Below are 23,091 nucleotides of genomic sequence, written 5' to 3' on the forward strand. Positions count from 1 at the left end.
AGGGGGAAGTTTGGGGGCGGTTGCAGGAAGTGCCTGCAAGGGGAAGAAGAGGAAGGTGGCATCAGGCAGCCTGTGGAGCAGGGGCAGGATAAGGGGAGATCCAGGAGCCCCTGGTGGGTGCAATGAGGCCAGTCAGCACATGCTACAAAGTGCCCCCCCCCCAGTAATGTAACAACACTCCAGGCCCAAAGGGGTGTGTGGTCACAGCCAGCTCGAGGTGCTGCGCTTGACTGAGTCCAGTGATCCACGCTGCAGAACCGCGCCACCGGGTGATTTCATGGGCAGCACAGAGACTGGCAGGGCAGAGCATTTGTGCCCGACGACTTGCGCTAACGATGGCCAGACTGCAGTACTAGCTCTGACATCAGCAGCACTCGAGCTACGGGTCCCCCCAGCCCCAGCAGGTGGCTGGATCGTGGTTACAGCACCGCTTCACTCAGGCTAGAGGCTTGTAGGTGTGCATGGGAGCTGGCTCAGGGCAACGCTCGAGTGGCACCTCCAGTTAACCCTGCGGCAAAGACAAATCCTTGGAAGCAGAAAAAAGCTGCCACAGCCTGGAGATTTTTATGACTAGCAACAAATGTTGCTGTTTAGTACACAGGGCAGTGTGTGCATTAACAACACAACCCTGCTGTGATAAATGGAAGTGAGTAGCTCCCTTTGATGGACACCCAGCCATCATTTCTGCTTGGTAGCTGTTCGTTGCTTGCTTCACCTGTAACGGGTTAAAATGTCCCCCAGGTAAAGAGGAAAAAAAAAAGTGGGCACCTGACCAAAAGAGCCAATGGGAAGGTAGGACTTTATAAAATAGGGAAAGAAACTTCCCGTTTGTCTGTTGTTCTCTGGGCTGGAGAGACAGAGCAGCCGGGCTATAAGCAGCTGAAGCCAGGCATGATCATAAATTTATTACATCGTGCCTAGAACTACTTATCTGAGCTCCAGCTGTGTAAGTAGATCAGAATGTTTAGCTAGACACGATTAGGGTTATTTCTTTTATTTCTTACTGCCTTGTGGACTCCTCTGTGCGAACCCCAGAGGCCTTTGTTTGCTTGAAACCTTTAAGCTGAACCCCCAAGAAAGCTCTTTTGGATGCTTGATTTTTGTAATTGTCTTTTAAGATCTAGGAAAAAGCCTAAGTTCCAGATGTAATTGAGTCTGTACTCACCAGGGAATTGGTGGGAGGAAGAAGTCAGAGGGAAGTGTTTTTTTTGTTCCAGGACTGGAATTAGAGGGGGTGGAATCCCTCTGTTTAGATTCACGGAGGTTGCTTCTGTGTATCTCTCCAGGAGCACCTGGAGGGGGGAAGGGAAAAAGGATTATTTCCCTTTGTTGTGAGACTCAAGGGATTTGGGTCTTGGGGTCCCCAGGGAAGGTTTTTCAGGGGGACCAGATTGCCCCAAAACACTCTAATCTTTTGGGTGGTGGCAGCAGTACCAAGTCCAAGCTGGTAACTAAGCTTGGAGGTTTTCATGCTAACCCCCATATTTTGGACGCTAAGGTCCAAATCTGGGACTAAAGTTATGACACTGGGTTCAAAGGGTTTGTTTATTTTATTTTGCATTTGGGTGATGGCAGCGTTTACCAAGCCAAGGTCAGAGAAAAGCTGTAACCTTGGGAGTTTAATACAAGCCTGAAGTGGCCAGTATTAATTTTTTAAAATCCGTGTGGGCCCCCATCTTCTGCACTTGAAATGCCAGAGTGGCAAATTAGCCTTGACACCTACCAAAACAAAACACTCCAGGGCACTGGCAATTCACCCCGTGGGCATAGAGCAAGAGAGAACAAACAACCCGTGACAGATGTTCATCTCTGATTCTGGGTCTACACACAATGGTGCTAAAAGGAGCCACGTAGAAGTTCCTGCCCTGAAGCTTGGTGAGAAGGGGGCGTCTCCCCCTGTTTAGCACCCATAGCACAAGCCCGAGTCTCTAGTCCCGGGTTCTGAGACTTGCTGCCATGGGTGTTTTGCAGTGTAGAGGTACCCTGGGTCATTACTGAGAGCCTGGAACCTGCCCACTTTGCAGTGACGATGCAGGCGAAATCATCTCAGAACTGTTAGCGATTCTCTTCAAGATCTCATGGAAGGTGGGTGAGGTCCCATAGGAATGGAGCAGGGCAAACAGTGGACCCACCTTTAAAAGGAGGAAGAAAGAGAACCCAGGGAATTATAGACCAGTAAGTCTAACTTCCATCACTGGAAAGGGTCTAGAACAAATGATAAAACAATCAGTGTGCAAGCCCCTAGCCTAGAGGATAACAGGGTGATAAGTAAGAGTCAACATGGATTGGTCAAGAAAAAAATCATACTAACTATACCAACCTTATTTCCTTTTAACAGGGTCACTGGCCTAGTGGAGAAGCAGGAGACGTGATATATCTTGATTTTAGCAAGGCCTTTGACACAGTCCCACATGACATTCTCACAAGCAAACTGAGGAATGTGGTCTAGAAGAAATGACTATAAGGTGGGTGCACAACTGGTTGTGCTCAGAATACTTATCAATGGTTCGCTGTCCATCTGAGAGGATGTATCTAGTAGTCTTTAGCACGGTCAGTTGTAGGTCAGGTGCTAGTCATCATTTTCAGGAATTAGCTGGATAATGGAGTGGAGCAAATGCTTATAAAATGGGAGGCTGATACCAAGCCGGGAGGGGTTGCAAGCACATTGGAGGACAAGATTAGAATTCAAAGTGACCTTGATAAATTGGAGAATTGGCCTGAAATTAGCAAGATGAAATTCAATAAGGACAAGTGGAAAGTACTAAACGTAATAAGCAGAAAAAAATAAATGGACAACTACCAGCTGGGGAATACTGGCCAGGTGGTCGTAGTGGGGAAAAGGATCTGGGGATTCTAGTGGATCAAAAACTTGAATGTGAGACAACAACGTGATGCAGTTTCAAAAAACGCTTTGATATCATTCCGGGGTGCATGAACACAAGTGCCATGTGGAAGACAGAGGAGGTCATTGTCCAGCTCTGTTCGGTGCTGGTGAGACCTCATCTGGGGTACAGTGCCCATTTCTGGACATTAAGAAAGATGTGGACAATTTGGGGAGAGCTCAGAGGAGAGCGACAAAAGTGATAAAAGGTTTAGAAAACCCAACTTAGCCAGGATGGGTAAGGAATGGTGTCCCTAGCCTCTGTTTGTCAGAGGGTGGAGATGGATGGCAGGAGAGAGATAATTTGTTGATAACCTGTTAGGTTCACTCTCTCTGGGGCACCTGACATTGGCCACTGTCAGTAGACAGGATACAGGGCTGGATGGACCTTTGGTCTGACCCAGTATGGCTGTTCTTATGTTCTTACGACTTATGGGGAAAGGATGAAAGAATTGGACGTGTTTAGTCGTGAGAAGAGAAGGCTGAGGGGGGACCTAATAATAATCCTTAATGTATTTGTAGGCTGTTATAAAGAAGACTATGATCAATTGTTCTTTATGGCCGCTGATGGCAGGACAAGAAGTAATGGGCTGAATCCGCAGCAAGGGAGATTTATGTGAGATATTAGGAAAAATATAACTTTAAGGGGAGTTAAGCTCTGGAACAGGCTTCCAGGGGAGGTTGTGGAATCCCTGTCACCGGAGATGTTTAAGACCAGATTGGAGAAACCCCCATCCAGGATGGTCTAGGTTTACTTGGTCGTGCTTAGCGCAGGGGGCTGGACTTGATGACCTGTGAGGTCCCTTCCCACCCGACATTTTTCGGATCCTATGATTTGATGAACTGGCTCTTTGAGGAGCTCGGGGCAATTTGCCGCCTTAGATTTTTGCTTTTAAGCATTGTCAGTCCAAAATATTTGTTGCCTGAACATACCATCAGCCCCGGCTCTGGCTGCCGTTCCACCCTGGCTCAGTAAATGCATAGCACGTAACAATGGCTCCAAAGCTAAAAGCCTCCAAGGCCCATCGATGTGAAAGTCTCAAGTTCAATTAAAGGTCTCACTCCACCAATCCCACCTGAAAATGTCTGAGAGGAAGGAAACTAGATCCATGGAGTGAGAAGTGAAAGTTCTAGCATTTAAGGACTGTGATTGTAATGAAGGCCAATACAGCTGCATCTTCCTCTTTAAACCAGCACCAGACTTTCAGCTGAAGTGCCTCAGCTGAGCTCCATTGGGTGTCATCTGATGTTTCTCACTCCCAGTTAGCTGTTGTTACTTTACTGGTTGTATTATTACTGTGGGGTCTAGAGGCCCTAACTGAGACCAAGATCCCACTGTGCTGGGCACAGAACAGACACACATACTCAGAAGTAGGGAGCTTGCAAGTGAAGTGCACCAGAAAGAATGGGGCAGGAGGGGAAACTGAGTCACAGAGCAGGGACTTGCCCAAGATTACCTAGGAAAGCAGTGGCAGAGCTGAAAACATAATTTAGCTCTTCTGAGACACAGCATGGTACCCTCTGTATTTAGGGTGACCAGATGTCCTGATTTTATAGGAGTAGTCCTGATATTTGGGGCTTTTTCTTATATAGGTTCCTATTATCCCTCACCCTCTGTCACAATTTTTCACACTTGCTGACTGGTCACCCTATTGCTGCTGGACCATCCTGTCCCACAGGAGTCCATGGGTGTTGAAGTAGATAGAAACAGGAAGGGGGCATCCTGTCTGCACCAGCCAGAACGGAAGGGGAGCTGCAAAGCCTTTTAGCTCCCCCTTTCTTTAACCCCTGGAGTTCTGACAGGAAGAGGGGACAAGGGGAGATGTTGAGGTGTCAGCACAGGGATCAGAGCCCAGGCAGTGGGGCGGAAAGGCATAAACCACCAGAGGGTCTCCTTTTTTCAGATCTGCTCTGGGGATGTTGGTGCAAGTTAGAGTAGCCCGAGAGCTACTCTAATTTGCAGCAACCTTGCAGAGTCATGCTCACTCCTAGCCCTAGCTGCACCCCCAGAAGGCCTCTGTGCTGGGGGCTGTGTAGGAGGGGGGCACAGGGCTTCTGAGCAAGTAGAGCGGCATAAGGGGGGAGTGGGGAGAGAATCCACTGCACTGTCATGGCTCCTCATCCTTCTGGAGGGGTGGTTTAGCCTTCCCCAAGCTCAAGTCTGACTCTCACAATCAAACGCCTTCCGAGGGCTTGTCTACACAGGGAAATGGACCAGAATAGCTCCCGTGGGCCGCGCTGCTCCAGAATAGCTCCTTTTGTTCCAGAAGTGGGTGAAGCTGAACCAGAACGAGGTGATCATATTTCAGAACGAGAGCACCTGCCCTGGGAGTTATTCCAGAACTGCTCTGGTCCTTTAACGTCTCTCCCTAGCTTACTCCGGAATCACTTCTTCGGGTAGCCTAGGCCTCAGATGGGAGCCCAGCAACCGCTGTCATCTTGGTAATGCCGCTCTGGAGATCACCGGCCTTTTCCTGTTTCCTGCCTGCAGAGAAAACCGGGCTAAATAAGCACCGCGACTGAAGAGGCCATGCTGGGCAGCCTCATGGAAGTCCCTGGCATGGAGCAGACAAAAGCAGAGCCAAGAGAAGGAAGCTGAGGGTGGGGAAAATCAGGCTGCAGAAACAGTACCTGTTTTCACAGGTTAATCAGTCAATGGAACAACTCTCCAAGGCCGAGGGGTTCCCATGGCAGGCAAAATCAGTAAACTGAGATTAGCTATCTTCCTGAAACACACGCTCTGTTTAACACTTCACAGTTCTGGATATCGGACGCGCTGCCAAGGAGGGTCTCTGGCCTGTGGTTAACGAGATGATCTTAATGGGCCCTGCTAGCCTTTGAACTGGGGAAAGAACCTGATTTTCAGCATCCCTGACGCTCAGCTGTTTCTGTAAATTTGGCTGTTTTCAATGACTCTCGTCCACTCTGCAGGGCGCGGCTGATGCTGCAGCGTTGTTCCCGCTCACAGCGCAGCGAGTTCATTCAGTGTGTTTTTCATAAGCCCCAGGGCTCGGTTCAGTGGCTAAGGCACTCGTCCAGGTTCATTGTTGACACACCACAGTGCTAGCGTCCCTTAGGAGCCACAAGGACACTAACACATGTATACCTGGGACAATGGTACCTGCTCAGTCAGCGCACCAGGATCCTCTAGATCAGCGAAAAGTCACCCCTCCTCTGGCTTCTCCTCTTTAGGCATCAATACAGACATTATTAGTTACCACCCTTGGCCTTGTACCTTCTAGTTGCGACAAAACATCCTGATCTGTTATTCTGTCATCCCCTCCCTGTTGTACGAGGGGTCAGGCCTACTTTGGTCACACTGTTGTTATGCCAAGGACTCCAGCCAGGCTTATGCTAATCAAGACAAAAAAAACCATGGTTATGCTAGTGCCTAGAGCAGCAGAGTGGGTGACAGAAGACCTGGGTTCTAATCCTGGTTCTGCCACTAAACTGTAATGTGACTCTGAGCAAGTCCCCTCTCTGCACTGTTTCTCCTCACGCCCTTTGATTAGATTGTGAGCTTTTTGGGTCAGAGACTGTCTGCACAATGGGGCTCTGATCTCTCTAGGGTAGTGACTGTCACTGTGTGTCTGTGCAGCGCCCGGCACAATGGGGCCCTGATCTCAGCTGGAGCAGGGACTGTCTCTCCCTGTGTGTCTGGGCAGCGCCGGCAAAACGGGGGTTCAGTCTTGGTTGATGCCCTGTGAGACTTCTGCAAGTGAAGCAGCTAATAATATTAACCGTAGGTGCGTTGGCACCGAGTACGTGGGAGATTCTCAGAAGCTACGGTGACGAGATAGAACTGACAACACTAAGGGCTGGAATGAGGGAGACAGACAAGAGCCTTCTGCATTCCCAGGAGTCTGTGCAAAGTCTCGCTTGCCCTGCCCAGCAGCCCGCACCACTGAAGCCAAGGTGGAAAGGAAATTCTGTGTGTCCCTTGAGGTAAAGGCCTGGTGCCAGTGGAGGTCATATTATTTAATGCCTTAAAAGTAGCCGTGTGGTTGGTGTAAGTGAAGGCTGGGAATTTGGTGGCCCAGAGGCCAGTAGCTGGAGCAGGAGAAAGTGCAGCGCTGGCCCATTGCTCTTACTTACTAAGCCCTTGTTTGGGGAACCCTGTGTACCCATTATATTACAGGCCCCTTTGTCAGCCAGGAGATCTCTCTGATCAGTGAGTGTGTCCTAAACCCCACTAAACTAATCGCAATTAATTTTTTTGAGCTAATCGCGTGAGTTAACTGCAATTAATCAACAGCCTGATTTCGGGTGTTAAAATCTACGACTCTCTAAAGGAGGGGTGGGGACTGTTGGGTATTGGAGGATATTAAGGCTAGGGGAAGCCACGACCGTGGTTCTTACATGGTGACAGTCGCACTGAAAACACCTTGATGGATACAGTGAGAGGTTGGACTAGGCATTGTCTGTTGCATTTGGCACATGGTACGTTCTGACGGCTTTAAATGAGACATGCATAATTAAAATAACACACCCTGAGTGACCGTCTCTGTTCCTTCCTGGTAGGTGACGACACAGCAGTCTTGGTGCTGATTGTCCAGAAAATGGCAGAAGAGAGCGCCGAAGCAGCAAGTGATACCAGTAAATAATAAATCCTTTCACTCATTCCACCTCTTGGAGAGGACCTGTCAACTCCCAGCAGAGGAAGAAATCAGAAAGAGAATAAATCCTTTAGTCTTAATTAAAAGGGAGCCTGCAATGTGATTGGCAGAGGGACAAAAATACAGTGGGTGGGTTCCCCTTCTTTTTTATGAGGGATAAAGACAGGAAACAAGGAGTTTTTGTTGCTTTTTGGTTCATGCTTGTTGTTTACATTAGCAATTTGGGTCTTTTCTACCCTGAAGGACTCTGGCCAACAGGAGATCTGGTGTAGTGAAAGGCTAAAAATCTGGAATACTGTGTGTGCCCAGTCTCGGAAAGGATATTGTAGAACTAGAGGGCGTTCAGAGAGAGGTGACAAGAAGGCTCAAGGGCCTGGGAAAACTCTCCTGTGAAGAGAGCTTGAAAAGACGGAGATTGTTACCTTGGAGAGGAGACGGGTACAAGGGACAGGATAATGGATGGGATAGAGAAGGTAGATCCGTGTCTAGCACAAGCACAAAGTGGACAGTCAATGGAATGGAAAGGTGGGAACTTCAAACTGATCAGTGGAAACAATTTTTCACACACTGGGTAATTAGATGGTGGAACTCGCTGCTAGGTGACATCAACCGATGATCTTAAGGCCGAGAACTTAGCAGAATTCCAAGAGGGATTGGAGATTTCTCCGGAGAACAGGAAGAGCCAGAGTTGTTATAATGGTAACAAAAATGTTGGCAGAGATTTTATCCTCTTACCAGCCACTTGAGGGGGGACATGGCACACAATTTGTCAATTGCATTGCCATGCTCTCTAATCTGCTTGGAGCCCCTCAGCCAGGCCAAGTGTGGGGTGGGGATGGCAAGATTGGGGACTGCCAGTCACTTTGGGATGCACAGGGGGAGGAGAAGCAGTGCTGGACACTTCAAAAGGCCTGGGCTTTGGACACAGCACTGGGCCCTGCATGGAGGGGACTGTATGATCTGACCTTAAATGACAGTTTCTTTTGCTTTCTGGTAGGTGGAGGGGTGACTGGCGCAATGCTGCGGGGTCACGGACCAGTGGAAGAAAGGGGAAGAGATGTGGGTAAATAATTACATTATTTATTGGGTACAATATGGTAACAGCAGCTGAGCCCCATTGCGTGCTGCACAGACTAACAAAGAGAGACAGTCCCTGCCCCAGCTGAGATCAGGGCCCCGTTGTGCCGGGTGCTGCACAGACCCACAGGGAGAGACAGTCCCTGCCCAAGCTGAGATCAGGGCTCGGCAGCATTTGCTATTGAAATGCCTTTGTCTGCTTTCATATTTTTTTTTTCTTTTTCAGATTTCAGCCTAAAATGCATTAAAGGTAAACGAATCCCAATTATTGTTACTGTCGTAATCACAGCTTTGATCATCACCATAATTGCACTGGCAGGTGAGTGAAGGGTCATTACTAACCCAGCTGATTCTCATTCCTTGTCACTGGTTCTTCACTGACTGCTTGTCCTAGCCCCAAGGTCACGGTGCCCACTTGCGTTTCCCACGGCCTCTTCTCATCCCGTCTTTGCCCTGGTCTGACTCCTCCATTGAAGCAATTTCCAGACCCTTTTCCCCAAAGAGGAAGGACCTAACCCTGTTCCCTGCCCCCTTGGAAGCAGCCCCACTGGATCCCAGGCCTGGGTAGTGTTGTAGGGATGCAGTGGGTGGGTCTCCCTGCCTCCCACTCTCTGCGTCATCCAACGCCCAGTCTCACCTTAAATTATCGTAGGTTTGGGTGCCACCGTGTGGCCATGGCTCACAGTGCATCTCTAAAATGTTTGCAATCCATTTATTCTTGTTTCCGCTCCATGGTCCATTCACGAATCCGGGCGGAGTTCCTTTGGGCGGCGTCCACTGGCTCCCTTGACGCCTTCGAGGAGCAGTGGGCGCTGTCCGGGATTCTCTGCTCGGTGTCCCAGTCAGGTTCCCTTCTTATGACCCTTTAACCGCACTCCTGTCCCTGTTCTTTTATTAGTTGTCCCCCGTAATCAGTGGGTTCTGTGGTCCTGTGGGTCCTCCCCTTAGGCTGGGGGAGGATCCTTTAGCAGTGGGCTGGCTTTGCCCGCCCACTTCCCGGAAACCCAATAGATACTCCCTCATCCACAGTACTGTGTGTAAATGCAACTGGGAATCTCAGGCAGAGGATTCAGTTCCCTGATCCCGGCCAGTCTCTCGTGGCTTTGGGAGCATTTCTGAATGTTTTTTCTGTGCCAAAGTTCTTCCGTAAAACTCACAGAGAATCTGTCATGCTGTACGAATTCTTCCCATTCCTGGCTGGGTATGGATGGCGCAGCAGAAAGGGGTGTGTTGGGGTGTGTGTGTCTTGCCCCCGGGAACCGAAGCGTTCCCAGGATTCCTTAGAGAAGACACGTGGTAGGGAGTGTGCGGTGACAGCTGTTCGTGTTGGAGCGAGGCGCTGGCTGCTTGGCCTCACTGGAAATGGCTACAGGGAGGAACATGCTGTAGGGGTCGGGTTGGACTGCGTAGAGAGTGGGAGACTCTGGGCTGGATCCTTAGACCACTTGACACTACTCTGGGGACTCATGGTGGATGCAAAGAGCCCTCTGAAAATTCCCCCAATTCAGAGGACCCCCCCCCGCCCCAGCTGGTGTGAAACTGGTATATGGGATGGGTTGGGGTTGTGGCCAAAGCACGCTGCATTACAGCTGTTCTGTGCTTCCCAGGCAGCCTGAGAAGCAGAGGGTAAGTTAGAGCAACCCTGGGGCTGCTCTAAGTCACACCAGGGGAAGGTCAGGGCCCTGAATGGCCCCAGAATACAGGAAGCACAAAGCCAGCATCTCCGACATATGCCAGACATTCCCATGTGCTGTTTTGCTACAGAGCACGTGCCAGCATGTCTGCTCATAGTTAATGCGTCTGTGCGTTGGGAAATCACATGGCTGGTAAAAGTTTCCATTGACCCGAACTGAAATTGTTTCTGGCTTTTCAGTTCATGAAAACGTTTGACTTTGCTCCTCGACTCAGGAAGGGAAAATTCTGTGAAACCTCAAACGTTTTTGCAGAATGTTGGGAAAACCATTTCCCGCATCCCTCTTGTTAGGCTCCTTTGCCCTCCGTTTTAGTGGCTGCTTTGCTCTCCTGAGTGAAACGCCTTGGCGAGTGTGTGTGACAGGCCGGCTTTGGGCCCAGTAGGGTGACCAGATGTCCCGATTTTATAGGGACAGTCCCAATTTTGGGGTCTTTTTCTTATATAGGCTCCTATTACTCCCCCACTCCCGGCCCAATTTTTCACACTTGCTGTCTGGTCACCCTATGGCCCAGCCACAGAGAACGTGAGTTCTTCTAGCCCCACCTAGGGGCTCTCGGCTCCGATATTATGGGTCTCACTCTTAGCTCTGGAGGGCCCCAGTTCTAGCCCTGATGTGGCAGCCGTCACGTGTGCACTGAGGATGATATGTCAAGGAGGAGTCCATGAAATGCGCCCACCCCTCCCATTTTTCACCTCTTGCCTGACAGAAAGGGTGCACCTAGATAGTGCCGGAAGTTAAGATGGCCGATGGGCCCATTTGGATGCGTGGTTACAGTGGGTCATGACGCCATCTTAGCTCCACTTTGTCCTCCCCAGCCACCCCATGCAAATGGTGGCCGTACAACTAGGAGGGGGAGCTCTGTCCAGGGAAGCAGGGGCTCTGACAAAGGTTTGGGGGTAATGGGGTATAATTGGCTGAACACGAGCTCCCAGTGGGATGCTATGGCCAAAGGAACTAATGCGACCTTGGGATATATAAACGGGGATCTCGAGTAGGAGAAGACGGGTTATTTTACCTCTGGATGTGGCTCTGGTGCGACTACTGCTGGAAACCCGTGTCCAGTTCTGGTGCCCACAATTCAAGAAGGATGTTGATAAATTGGAGAGGGGTCAGAGATGAGCCACAAGAAGGATTAAAACCTGCTTTATGTGATAGACTCAAAGAGCTCTGTCTACTTACAGGAGAAGGTTAAAGGGTGACTTGATCCCAGTCTACAAATACCTACTTGGGGCACAAATATTTAACAATGGGCTCTTCAGTCTAACACGATCCAGTGCCTGGAAGTTGAAGCTGGAGAAATTCAGACTGGGGATAAGGCAGCAGCTGTTAACAGTGAGCGTTATTCACCCTTGGAACGATTTACCGAGGGGCAGGGTGGATTCTCCGTCACTGACCGTTTTTAAATCATGATGGGATGATGATGTAAAAGCTCCGCTCGAGAGATTATTTTGGGGCAGTTCTAAGACCTGTGTGATGCAAGAGGTCAGACAAGAGATTGGTCCCTTCTGATCTTGGGATCTATGCAAAATAACAACCCAGCCTGAGATGTGTGGGTCTTAGTGCCCTCTCTGTACGGGATTCCCACACAGAGACAGACACCCGGGATAGGTCCATCTCTCACCTCTGTGCTACTTCCTTATTTTCAGCCACGAAGACGCCCCCCTGCCCAGGCTGCCCGCCCCATGTCACTGCTGCCTGCCCGTATGGCTGGGTGGGATACCAAGGGAAATGCTACTACTTCTCAGAGACTGAAGGGAACTGGAACAACAGCCAGAGCAACTGCTCTTCCCTCAACTCCTCCCTGACTTCCATTGATTCCCTGCCAGAGCTGGTAAGGAAGAGACACAAACCTTCATAACCACAGCTAGGAACATGCCAGAGCCTGGCGCCCCCCGAAGGCCTAAGGCAGCTCCTAGTTTCAAGGAGCTGGTTGTAAAATGGAAATTCAGGGGCAGGATATTACTTTTTTTTTTAATACAAAAAAGTTGATTCTTTCCCTCTCTCCCAAATTTTTAACTTCAAATTTCATTTCAGTTTAAAAAAAACCTCCAAAATCCTGCCCCCCCCCCCTTTTTTTCCCTTTTCCCACATCATTTTATACTGGAAAAACGGAGGAAAAATAAAAAGCATGGGGAAAAGGTGTGGAAACCCACCTTAAAAAACAAAACAAAAACTATTTCCCAGACTTTTCCCAGCAGGAAAGCAGTGCAAAGGTTACTCTGAAAAAGAAAGGAATGTTTTTATCTCAACAGTATATGCCTCATTTTTGTATACAGTATCTATATAAGTTAACCAGCAATGAAGACAAGTGCAAAGTACTTCACCTAGGAAGGAAAAATCAAATGCATGAAGGCAAAATAGAGAATACCTGCTTAGGCAGTAGTGCTGCTGAAAAGGGTCTGGGTGTTACAATGGACCACAAATTAAATATGACTTGACAGTGTGATGCAGCTGAGAAAAAGGCTAATCTCATCCCGGGGTGTATGAACAGGAGTGTTGTACATAAGACATGGGAGGTGATTGTCTAGGTCTGTTTTGTCCTGCCTGAGTGCAGGGCTCTGGATGATGATCTCGAGGTCCCTTCCAGCCCTATGTTCTATGATTCCCCAAAGTTGGGAAATTGTAAGAAAATGGGAGGAAATTGCCCAATTATGAAACGGCGGGAGGGGGAAGTATTTGGGTTTTTTAAATAAATTTTCCTGTGGAAAAAATCATTTTGAATGAACCCCTTTGTCCTGTGTAGTTTGACTGGCAGCTTTTTGGGCGAGGGGCCAGCTTTCTGTGTGTGCGGCACCCAGTGCATGGGGGCCCTGATTCCCGTGAAGGCGGATGTAATACAGCTAAGGATATAGTGTGTATGTTCTTATCCACAGGATTTCATGCTGCGCTATAAAGGGGTGCCTTACCACTGGATTGGCCTCCGGAGGGAACAAGGCGAGGGCCAGCCCTGGAAGTGGACCAACGGCACCATATTCAACAACCTGTGTGTCCCTTTTCCTCATTCACCCTCTCAGTATTAGGGCGCAGAGAAATGCAACAAAAAACTCTGGGCTGGGTGGAGAACTGGAATTGGAAGCGAGACCTCAGGATCTTAAAAAGTTTGATCCTCTACTGCCTGAGCTACAGGGCTCGTTCTGTGGATGTTGCACCTGTAGGAGACTTGTAGACCTCTTCCATAGCGTAGGCACCGGAGGAGGACAGAGAGGCCCACTCAGTTAATGTGGATGACACCAGTGGGATTGGTTGGAAAAATTCCTACTCAAAGTTTTCCCTTATGGAAAATCTGATTGTGTCAAAAGCAAAATTTCCTGGAAGGAAAGGTACACTGGATGAGATATTTTCATTGCGGAAATTGACTCAAATGTTTATTTTCAGTCAACCCAGAATGAAATATTTTCATTTTGGTTTGCCTGTGGGGCCACTGCAGCACATCATGGGAATTGTAGTTCTGGGTTCTTCCAGTCCCATTTGTCCCTGGTCTTTGACCAGACAACAGCTCCCATGATGCACTGCAGTGTTTCAGGTTTCAGAGTAGCGGCCATGTTAGTCTGTATCCACCAAAAGAACAGAAGAACTTTTGGCACCTTAGAGACTAACAAATTTATTTGAGCATAAGCTTTCGTGGGCTGCAGCCCAGTGTTTCACTCATGCATGTTCTTATATGGTATTTTGGTGGTAGGAAGACACCGCAGTGCATCATGGGAGATGTAGTCCAGATGGGAATCAGGACCTATAGGAAAGAACATGAGTGGAAGAACCAAGAACTACAATTCCCATGATGCCTGGCATCAGCCTCACCGTATTAGGAAAATGTTTCATTTTGGGTCAAGCTAAAGCATTTTGGGGGGGCGAGGGGAAGAGAATTTCTGTTCTGTAGGAAATTTTAAATATTTTGACCTTTCTGTCCCAAAACATGAGAATTTCCCTCAGGATGGAAATTCCATTTGCCACCCACCTCTGTGTAAACAGTTCCCCCTGAGGCATTCACAAGCACATCCCATCGTTCATGCACAGTGACACCCCACTGAGGAGAATCGCTATGGCTACAGGATGCAGCAGAACATGTGGCATCTTAATGGGAGAGCTGGGCTCTGGCTGCCTGGGGAGGAGAGGCAGAGGAAATGGTTGGGAAGTGTGGGGGAGGGCTTGGGAGACCCAAGTGGAGAACATAATGGGTGAGGGGGCAGGTGGGACAGCAAAAGGGTTGTGGGAAAGAGGGGAAGTTGCTGGAAGAGGCGAGTCTGGAGGGAAAGTGGGAGGACCGGTCCATCAATAGCTATTAACCATGATGGTCAGGAAAGCAACCCCATGCTCTGAGTGTCCCTAGCTCTGTTTACCAGAAGCTGGGAGTGGCCAATAGGATCACCTGATGATTGCCCCATTCTGTTTATTCCCTCTGAAGCACCTAGCACTGGCCACCGTCAGCAGACAGGATACTGGGCTAGATGGACCATTGGTCTGACCCAGCATGGCCGTTCTTATGAGGTTGGCTTACCCTGAGGTATTGCCTGATTTCTGGTCTAGCTGCACTAAGGTGTCCAGTTCTGGTCACCCGTAGTCAAGAAAGACGCACTCAGACTGGAACAGGTGCAGAGAAGTACAGCTAGGATGCTCGTGGGAATGGAGAGTCTCTCTTATCTGAGGAGACTGAAAGAGCTTGGCTGGCTGAGCCTAGCAAGATGAGAGGGTATCTCATTGCTCTCTGTAAATACCTCGGGGGTAGACACCTGGGCGGGCGAGGAGCTACGAAAGCTACAGGACAATGTTGGCACAAGATCACACAGGGATAAACTGGCCAGGAATTAATTTGGGGCTGGAAATTAGCAGGTTTCTGCCCATCAGAGGAGGGAGGTTCTGAAGCAGCCGCCCCATAGGAGCCGTGGGGCGAACCACCTAACTAGATAGAATACACAGCCGGAGAAGTCCGTGAACAGGATGATATTCTGGAGTTGCCTGCCGTAGCAGGGGGCTGGACACAGTGACCCAGGAGCTCCCTTCCAGGCCTATGTCCCCTCACACACTGGAAAGACCTGCAAGAAACTTCACAACCTCTGTTTCCTGTTTTCTGTGAGCCTGATTTTCAGGTGCTCAGCATCCACTGTGACATTTACAGCTAGAAGTGACTAGCTCAGGGTTGATTAGTCGCAAAGCCTGGTTGAGAACCCAGTTCCTCTACATCGTACGCCACTGAACCACATCGTTTCTCTGTAAGTGAGCAGGAACGGGAGCCGGCTGCATCTGATAACCCCACACCGCTTCTCTTTGCAGGTTTCCAGTCAGAGGGGAAGGGCAGTGCACCTACCTGGATGAATATGGGGTCAGCAGCTCCAGGTGCTACTCAGAGAGACATTTCATCTGCAAGCGGCCGGACAAGTGCTCTAGAAGGAAGCCCAGTGCCGCAGGAGGGGACACAATATTTAAGATCACTTAAAGGGTCAATGCAGCCTCTTCAGTGGATGCAGAACTTACACATTCACCATCTCTTGTGCAGCATAGACTCATAGACTCTAGGACTGGAAGGGACCTCGAGAGGTCATCGAGTCCAGTCCCCTGCCCTCATGGCAGGACCAAATACTGTCTAGACCATTCCTAATAGACATTTATCTAACCTACTCTTAAATATCTCCAGAGATGGAGATTCCACAACTTCCCTAGGCAATCTATTCCAGTGTTTAACTACCCTGACAGTTAGGAACTTTTTCCTAATGTCCAACCTAAATCTCCCTTGCTGCAGTTTAAGCCCATTGCTTCTTGTTCTATCATTGGAGGCTAAGGTGAACAAGTTTTCTCCCTCCTCCTGATGACACCCTTTTAGATACCTGAAAACTGCTATCATGTCCCCTCTCAGTCTTCTCTTTTCCAAACTAAACAAACCCAATTCCTTCAGCCTTCCTTCATAGGTCATGTTCTCAAGACCTTTAATCATTCTTGTTGCTCTTCTCTGGACCCTCTCCAATTTCTCCACATCTTTCTTGAAATGCGGTGCCCAGAACTGGACACAATACTCTAGTTGAGGTCTAACCAGCGCAGAGTAAAGCGGAAGAATGACTTCTCGTGTCTTGTTTACAACACACCTGTTAATGCATCCCAGAATCACGTTTGCTTTTTTTGCAACAGTTTCACACTGTTGACTCATATTAAGCTTGTGATCTACTATGACCCCTAGATCTCTTTCTGCCATACTCCTTCCTAGACAGTCTCTTCCCATTCTGTATGTGTGAAACTGATTGTTCCTTCCTAAGTGGAGCACTTTGCATTTATCTTTATTGAACTTCATCCTGTTTACCTCAGACCATTTCTCCAATTTGTCCAGATCGTTTTGAATTTTGACCCTGTCCTCCAAAGCAGTTGCAATCCCTCCCAGTTTGGTATCGTCCGCAAACTTAATAAGCGTACTTTCTATGCCAACATCTAAATTGTTGATGAAGATATTGAACAGAGCCGGTCCCAAAACAGACCCCTGCGGAACCCCACTTGTTATACCTTTCCAGCAGGATTGGGAGCCATTAATAACTACTCTCTGAGTACGGTTATCCAGCCAGTTATGCACCCACCTTATAGTAGCCCCATCTAAATTGTACTTTCCTAGTTTATCTATAAGAATATCATGCGAGACCGTATCAAATGCCTTACTAAAGTCTAGGTATATCACGTCCACCGCTTCTCCCTTATCCACAAGGCTCGTTATCCTATCAAAGAATGTTATCAGATTAGTTTGACACGATTTGTTCTTTACAAATCCATGCTGGCTATTCCCTATCACCTTACCACCTTCCAACTGTTTGCAGATGATTTCTTTAATTATCTGCTCCATTATCTTCCCTGGCACAGAAGTTAAACTAACTGGTCTGTAGTTTCCTGGGTTGTTTTTATTTCCCTTTTTATAGATGGGCACTATATTTGCCCTTTTCCAGTCTTCTGGAATCTCCCCCATCTCCCATGATTTCCCAAAGATAATAGCTAGAGGCTCAGATACCTCCTCTATTAACTCCTTGAGTATTCTAGGATGCATTTCATCAGGCCCTGGTGACTTGCAGGCATCTAACTTTTCTAAGTGATTTTTTACTTGCTCTTTTTTATCTTCTAAACCTACCCTCTTCCCGTAAGCATTCACTATACTAGACATTCCTTCAGACTTCTCAGTGAAGACCGAAACAAAGAAGTCATTAAGCATCTCTGCCATTTCCAAGTCTCCCGTTACTGTTTCCCCTTCCTCACTGAGCAGTGGGCCTACCCTGTCCTTGGTCTTCCTCTTGCTTCTAATGTATTGATAAAAAGTCTTCTTGTTTCCCTTTATTCCTATAGCTAGTTTGAGCTCATTTTGTGCCTTTGCCTTTCTAATCTTGCCTCTGCATTCCTGTGTTATTTGCCTATATTCGTCCTTTGTGATCTGACCTAGTTTCCATTTTTTTTTGTAGGTCACGCAAGATCTCGTGGTTAAGCCAAGGTGGTCTTTTGCCACATTTTCTATCTTTCCTAACCATCGGAATAGCTTGCTTTTGGGCCCTTAATAGCGTCCCTTTGAAAAACTGCCAACTCTCCTCAGTTGTTTTTCCCCTCAGTCTTGATTCCCATGGGACCTTACCTATCAGGTCTCTGAGCTTACCAAAATCCACCTTCCTGAAATCCATTGTCTCTATTTTGCTGTACTCCCTTCTACCCTTCCTTAGAATTGCAAACTCTGATTTCATGATCACTTTCACCCAAGCTTCCTTCTACTTTCAAATTCTCAACAAGTTCCTCCCTATTTGTTAAAATCAAGTCTAGCAAGGTACGTTGCATCCTACCTCTGCAACCATTTCTCCCTCCAGATCTCTGCTGAAAAACCATCTTTCAATGCTCACGACACTAACTCTACTGCACAATAACTCCATTGCCATGGTACTACTGCACAGGTGCTTTAGAGGTTTAAATCTAACATTGCATTAATACCTAAAGTGAATAAGCCCTGGCAAACAAAGAGAGCCTGAGTCAGCCCAGAACTTGAAACAATAACTCAGAAAAGTGCCCCATTTAATTGATTGACGTGTTAACTCTGGAACTTAGTGATGACACTAAGTCGTCTTTTTCTTTTTCCTTTATGCCGGTTTTTCCTGTTGAGGGTTGTGACAGCAACATGGAGAGTAGGGATGACTAGACCTCCTTTTCCTCCACAACAGACTCCAGCTCCTCCTGGGGGATTCCCACGATGGGCTGGCCCTCCGCAATGGAAACTGGCCTGACACTAAAATTACCACATTAATTCGTAAATTAATTTAGCTCATTTTAGTGAATGAGAGCTTGGAGCTGCAGAGGGGAGAAAGGAAGAGAGTGACAAAGACAAGGGGAAAGAGCAGAGAGGGGAGGATGGAGAAAGAAGAGATGGAAAGGACAGGTTGCTCTAAAAGAAGGATCCCCCTGAGTGATGTTGAATGCGGGACAGAAGAGCTAAGAACTCAGGCCTGGAACCTCCAAGGTTTCCTTGGAGCCTAAATACTTTTGAGGGTCTAAGTCTCAATTACTAGTTTAAAGCCAGATTCTGCTACTGGAATGTGATTTTATTTGGAGGGTTTTCATAAATCTCTAGCCCCAGGAGTCATATGATTACATGAGAATATTTCTAGCCTTCCTGATTGTAGAGAAAAGTTTGAAAATGGGATCCTCCCCTCCCCAACAAGGGTTTTAAAAAAAACCCTTAATTTGTGTATTAAAAAAAGTCATAATTTTGGGGAGATTTTTGAATGTTTGGGTTCGACAAAACTGGATTAACAAAATCTAAAGGTCATAAATTTTGGTCGCAGCTTGAACTGGGTGAAATGTTTTGACAAAATCTTTTTTATTTTTGGCCAAAAATGCAGATCTGTTGACACCAAAACAATATGAGAATGTTTATCAATTTTGCCAGATCAATTTAGCAGACAAACAACCTAGAAACAAACTCCAAAAGAGCTGATCATTTCATTTCGCTGGTTTTGGCTTTTTGTTTCATAATTTCCTTTAATTTTGTTTTTAAACCTTAAAAATCAAAATGAAACTTTTTTTTCGACAATTTTTTTGTTGTTGTTGCAATGAGAATTTTGAAACAAAATTGTTCTTGACTTTATCGAAGACTAATTTTTGTTTGATTTGTTGGAACTTCCAACAAAGTGGAAAAAATCCATTATATGCCCAGCATTAGTTGTGACCTCACCTGCCCTTTCTGTGTTGCTCAACGTGTGTGTAGGAGGGTGGGGGGGATCAAGGTTAGATGGGAAGTGGACACTAGTGTGCAAAGAGCACACCTGGTCTCTCTACGCTTAAAACTTAGGTTGACCTAGATACTTTGTCGGGTGTGAAAACTTCACAGCCCTGAGAGATGTAGTGAAGCTTCCTCAGCCCCCTTGTAGACACCGCTTGGTCAAGGAAAGTATTCTACAGTCTCACCAGGAGCTGGATTTACAGTAGTGACGAGAAGAAAACCACCTGTCTCATTAGCAAGTATCTACACTGCACCAGCGTATCTGCAGCCCTAAGTTAACCCAGTGCATCTGCCATGATGTGAGTCTGGGATCGCTGCCTCTGCAGACACAGGTGGCTACTCTTTGAGCTAAAGAACCAGACTTGTGAACAGCTGCTACTACAGGGGGACAGAGACTCTGAGTGTAGGATACAGACCCATGGGATACACTTGGGAAAAGGCCGAAGAGACATTGAACCAAAGTTGGGGTAAGAAGTAGCCAGTGGATCTTGGAGACATTTGAAGCTGGGACTGGATGATATGGGATGGATCACTTGATAATTGCCCTGTTCTGGTCATTCCCTCTGAAGCAATTGCCACCAGCGACTTTGGGAAGACAGGACACTGGGCCAGATGGATCATTGGTCTGACCCCGTATGGTTGTTCTGATGAACTTTATTTTTTTATGCCTTTTTGAGTAGATCTGATCAGAATTTGACAAGAAACATTTTTAACAGTGTTTTCTCCAGGACTTGTTTGCCATCCTTTATATATTTATTTATTCATTTACAATTTTGACAGAAACTGTGAATGGGAGATATTTAGTCAGCATCTCTCATCATCTGCATTTAATTCATTACTTTGAGCTAAGACTGTTTGGGTCGGGAGAGCTCCTGGAAGGTTTTAGTCCCTTCCCCTGGGCTGTGTAAATACCAGAGTAACCCATAATGACTCCCAGTTAGGAACCAAAATGAGTGGCCAGATTTTTCAATAGATTCATGTAGATTAAGGCTAGAAGGGACCATTAAATGATCTAGTCTGGCCTCCTGTTTAGCACGGTCCAGAGAATTTTCCCCACTTACCCCTGTATTGAGCCCAAGAACTTGTGTTTGGCTAACATCTATCTTCTAGAAAGGCACCAGTCCGGCGTCCAGCTCACAGACACCATATCCAGTTGTTAAGATAAGTTCCTGTCTGCATCCTAAAGACTTGCCCATACCGGTATTGCCCTGGCCTCTTCCTTTGTCAGTCAGTGTTAAAGGCCTTCTGAACTATATGGATTTCCTCACCTTTTGGGGGCGAAGCCAGACTTTCAGGCACCTGCTCCCCTACTTGGTGTAAACTTTGCTTGTACCAATCAGAAACGAACACACACAGTTTTTGGGCCCCATCCCCTATGACACTTCTATGATGTCATAGTGGGTATTTTAGGCTGGTTTACCATGTGCAGGCAGAAGAGGAGAAAGAAAAACGAATCCTGTGTACCTTGTGCACACCCGTAACCGAGCCTGATCACCTCGAAGCCTCTCTCAGCTCACGTGTTTTAAGCAGAGTTTCTACGTTTGCCGGTCGTTATGAGTTGGTTTGTTTTCATAAGTATTGGTTATTACTAAATGCTGCATCTGTGTTTATAAATATTGTTTATTGCATCTTTGTTTATAAATATTGTTTAATAGTAAATACTTTAGCCATTGTATGTTTTAAGTTCCATTAACCCTATTAGCTAATCATATGCTGCTCCCCTACCCCCTGTAACTATCCCCAATAAAACTTTTAATTAACTAATTTTAGTTGTGTGCGTGCCTGCAGTTTGCATCGTGACCCAGACCCTCCTTGCATCCCTTACCTATACAGTCTATTGCCACGTGCAGCCTGGTAAATAACAGCTCTGCATTTTTCTTTCGCCCCTAAAAGTACATGGCAATCTACACCAGTGAGATGAGCTGCTCTGAAAATCTGCTCTAAGAGTCGCAAGGGAGCTGCCATGGTGGATGAGGGAAACTTGAGGGTCCTTAACTTGGAGCAGAAACTAAAGCAAAAAGCAAACAAAAAACACAAATGGAAAACTGAACACGAGTCATAGATTCCAAGGCCAGAATGGACGGTGGTGGTCATATCATCTGACCTCCTGTACGACACAGGCCAGAGACCTGCCACCAAATAATTCCCACATAAGCCAGACCTCCCATTGGGGTTAGTCTGGTGTTTAAAATAGACAAGTAAATAAAGCTTTTTTGTGATAGGAGGAAAAATAAACCAACCGACTCTGCTTCCTCACTTCTAGAAACTCTTTTTCCCAAGTCGGGAGGGAGGGATGGGGAAAATAGTTTTTAAAGAGAGACAAAGTAGTTGGGGGGGAGTTTCTTTCCAGAATTTTTCATTTCAAAATCTTTTGTCCAAACAAAAAAAAAGAAATTAAATTCAACCTAAATAAAGATATTGGGGAGGAGGGAAGGGAATTAGACCTTTTCTTTTTGTAAAAAAGTTATTTTCTGTTTAAGAAAAATGTTTTGATGGCAAGGTTTTGACCTGGTCTATTGATGTGTAGATAAATTACATGTTTTGCTTCCCTTCCCCTCAACATAGATTCCCTGATGTGAATCGCTTATAGTCTCAGGACAAAAAGTGCCTTATACAGGGCAGCCTGTAAATTGCTGGGCAGGAAATGGTTTTCGCATCCCACAAAAACCTTGATATTTAAAAAAAAAAAAATTCTGTCCCAAATCGGGATGAAACCATTTCACAATTTCCCAAACAAGTTGAGAGCAACCCACTCCCCCAACAGTGAGTGCACTCACCTGAGAGGTAGGAGATACAAGTAAGTCGCTGCTCCGAATGGGACAGATCAGGAAGTTGACCAGGGTTTTTTCACATCCCAGGTGAGGGCCCTGACCCCTGGGCTATTCTCACATAGTCTGTCCTGGCTATGTTTCATGAAACCAGCTCTGTTTCCACAAAAAGTTTTGCATTCACAGAATTGGCATTTTCAAACAAAAAGCTGCTTTATCAAAAGATTCCTGACCAGCGCTAGTGGGACTCTCCCAGAAACAGATAACGAGGCTGGCATTCGTTATAACAGCACTAACGCACACTCATACAAAGCACACTTTGCAGAGTGCAGAAAAGGAGCCTGACAGAAGTTCTCATCCAAAGCTTATGGAAGTTACTGGAAAAAACTCACAAGTCCAGAACTCAAAGGTGGAAGACGAGAACCTAAATACCTTTGAGGTTCTGCCCCCCATTAACTTGACTGAGCAGCTCCCTTTGACACTGTCATACCAGTGTCCCCTGTACAGGATTGTCCCCTAGAGACTGAATTACAAATTATTATTTTAATGTATGATACTTAGAGTTCACATTGTGCTAGACGCTGTAAAATACCTTACTCTTACCATGTGCTCTATCTGTTGTCGTTTGTCTTACGCGTGTCTGTTCTGTGTTTGTACAGCCCCTAGCACAACTGAGTCATGCTCCATGACTGGGGCTAAGTACCACTGCAGTACAAATGTAATAGCACCGTCGCTTTTTACAGAGCTTGGTGTGTGTGCCGGTGAGTTCTTTGATGGCTGCTAAGTCTGATGGGTGAGTGACAGTCCAGTCCACAGGTATGACACACCCACACATTAG

At 47.0% G+C, this 23,091-nt stretch overlaps 1 protein-coding gene across 14 annotated transcripts in view; it reads left to right on the forward strand.

Moving 5' to 3' along the window:
* LOC127032728 (C-type lectin domain family 2 member D-like) overlaps nt 1-21,249 on the forward strand; it is a 43,939-nt gene extending 22,690 nt beyond the window's left edge. For 7 of the 14 annotated variants that reach the window (XM_050920176.1, XM_050920174.1, XM_050920178.1 and 4 more), the window contains exons 2-8: nt 2,339-2,465; nt 7,403-7,477; nt 8,495-8,560; nt 8,801-8,893; nt 11,915-12,099; nt 13,142-13,251; nt 15,537-21,249. In XM_050920176.1, the coding sequence (XP_050776133.1) occupies nt 7,441-7,477; nt 8,495-8,560; nt 8,801-8,893; nt 11,915-12,099; nt 13,142-13,251; nt 15,537-15,699 (654 nt within the window). In that variant the 5' untranslated portion in view covers nt 2,339-2,465; nt 7,403-7,440 and the 3' untranslated portion in view covers nt 15,700-21,249. The other 7 variants (XM_050920175.1, XM_050920182.1, XR_007768881.1 and 4 more) reach the window with 7 other exon arrangements.
* The last annotated feature ends 1,842 nt before the right edge of the window (nt 21,250-23,091 follow it).

This window comes from Gopherus flavomarginatus, chromosome 12, assembly GCF_025201925.1.
Source record: "Gopherus flavomarginatus isolate rGopFla2 chromosome 12, rGopFla2.mat.asm, whole genome shotgun sequence".
NCBI classification, from domain to species: Eukaryota; Metazoa; Chordata; order Testudines; family Testudinidae; genus Gopherus; species Gopherus flavomarginatus.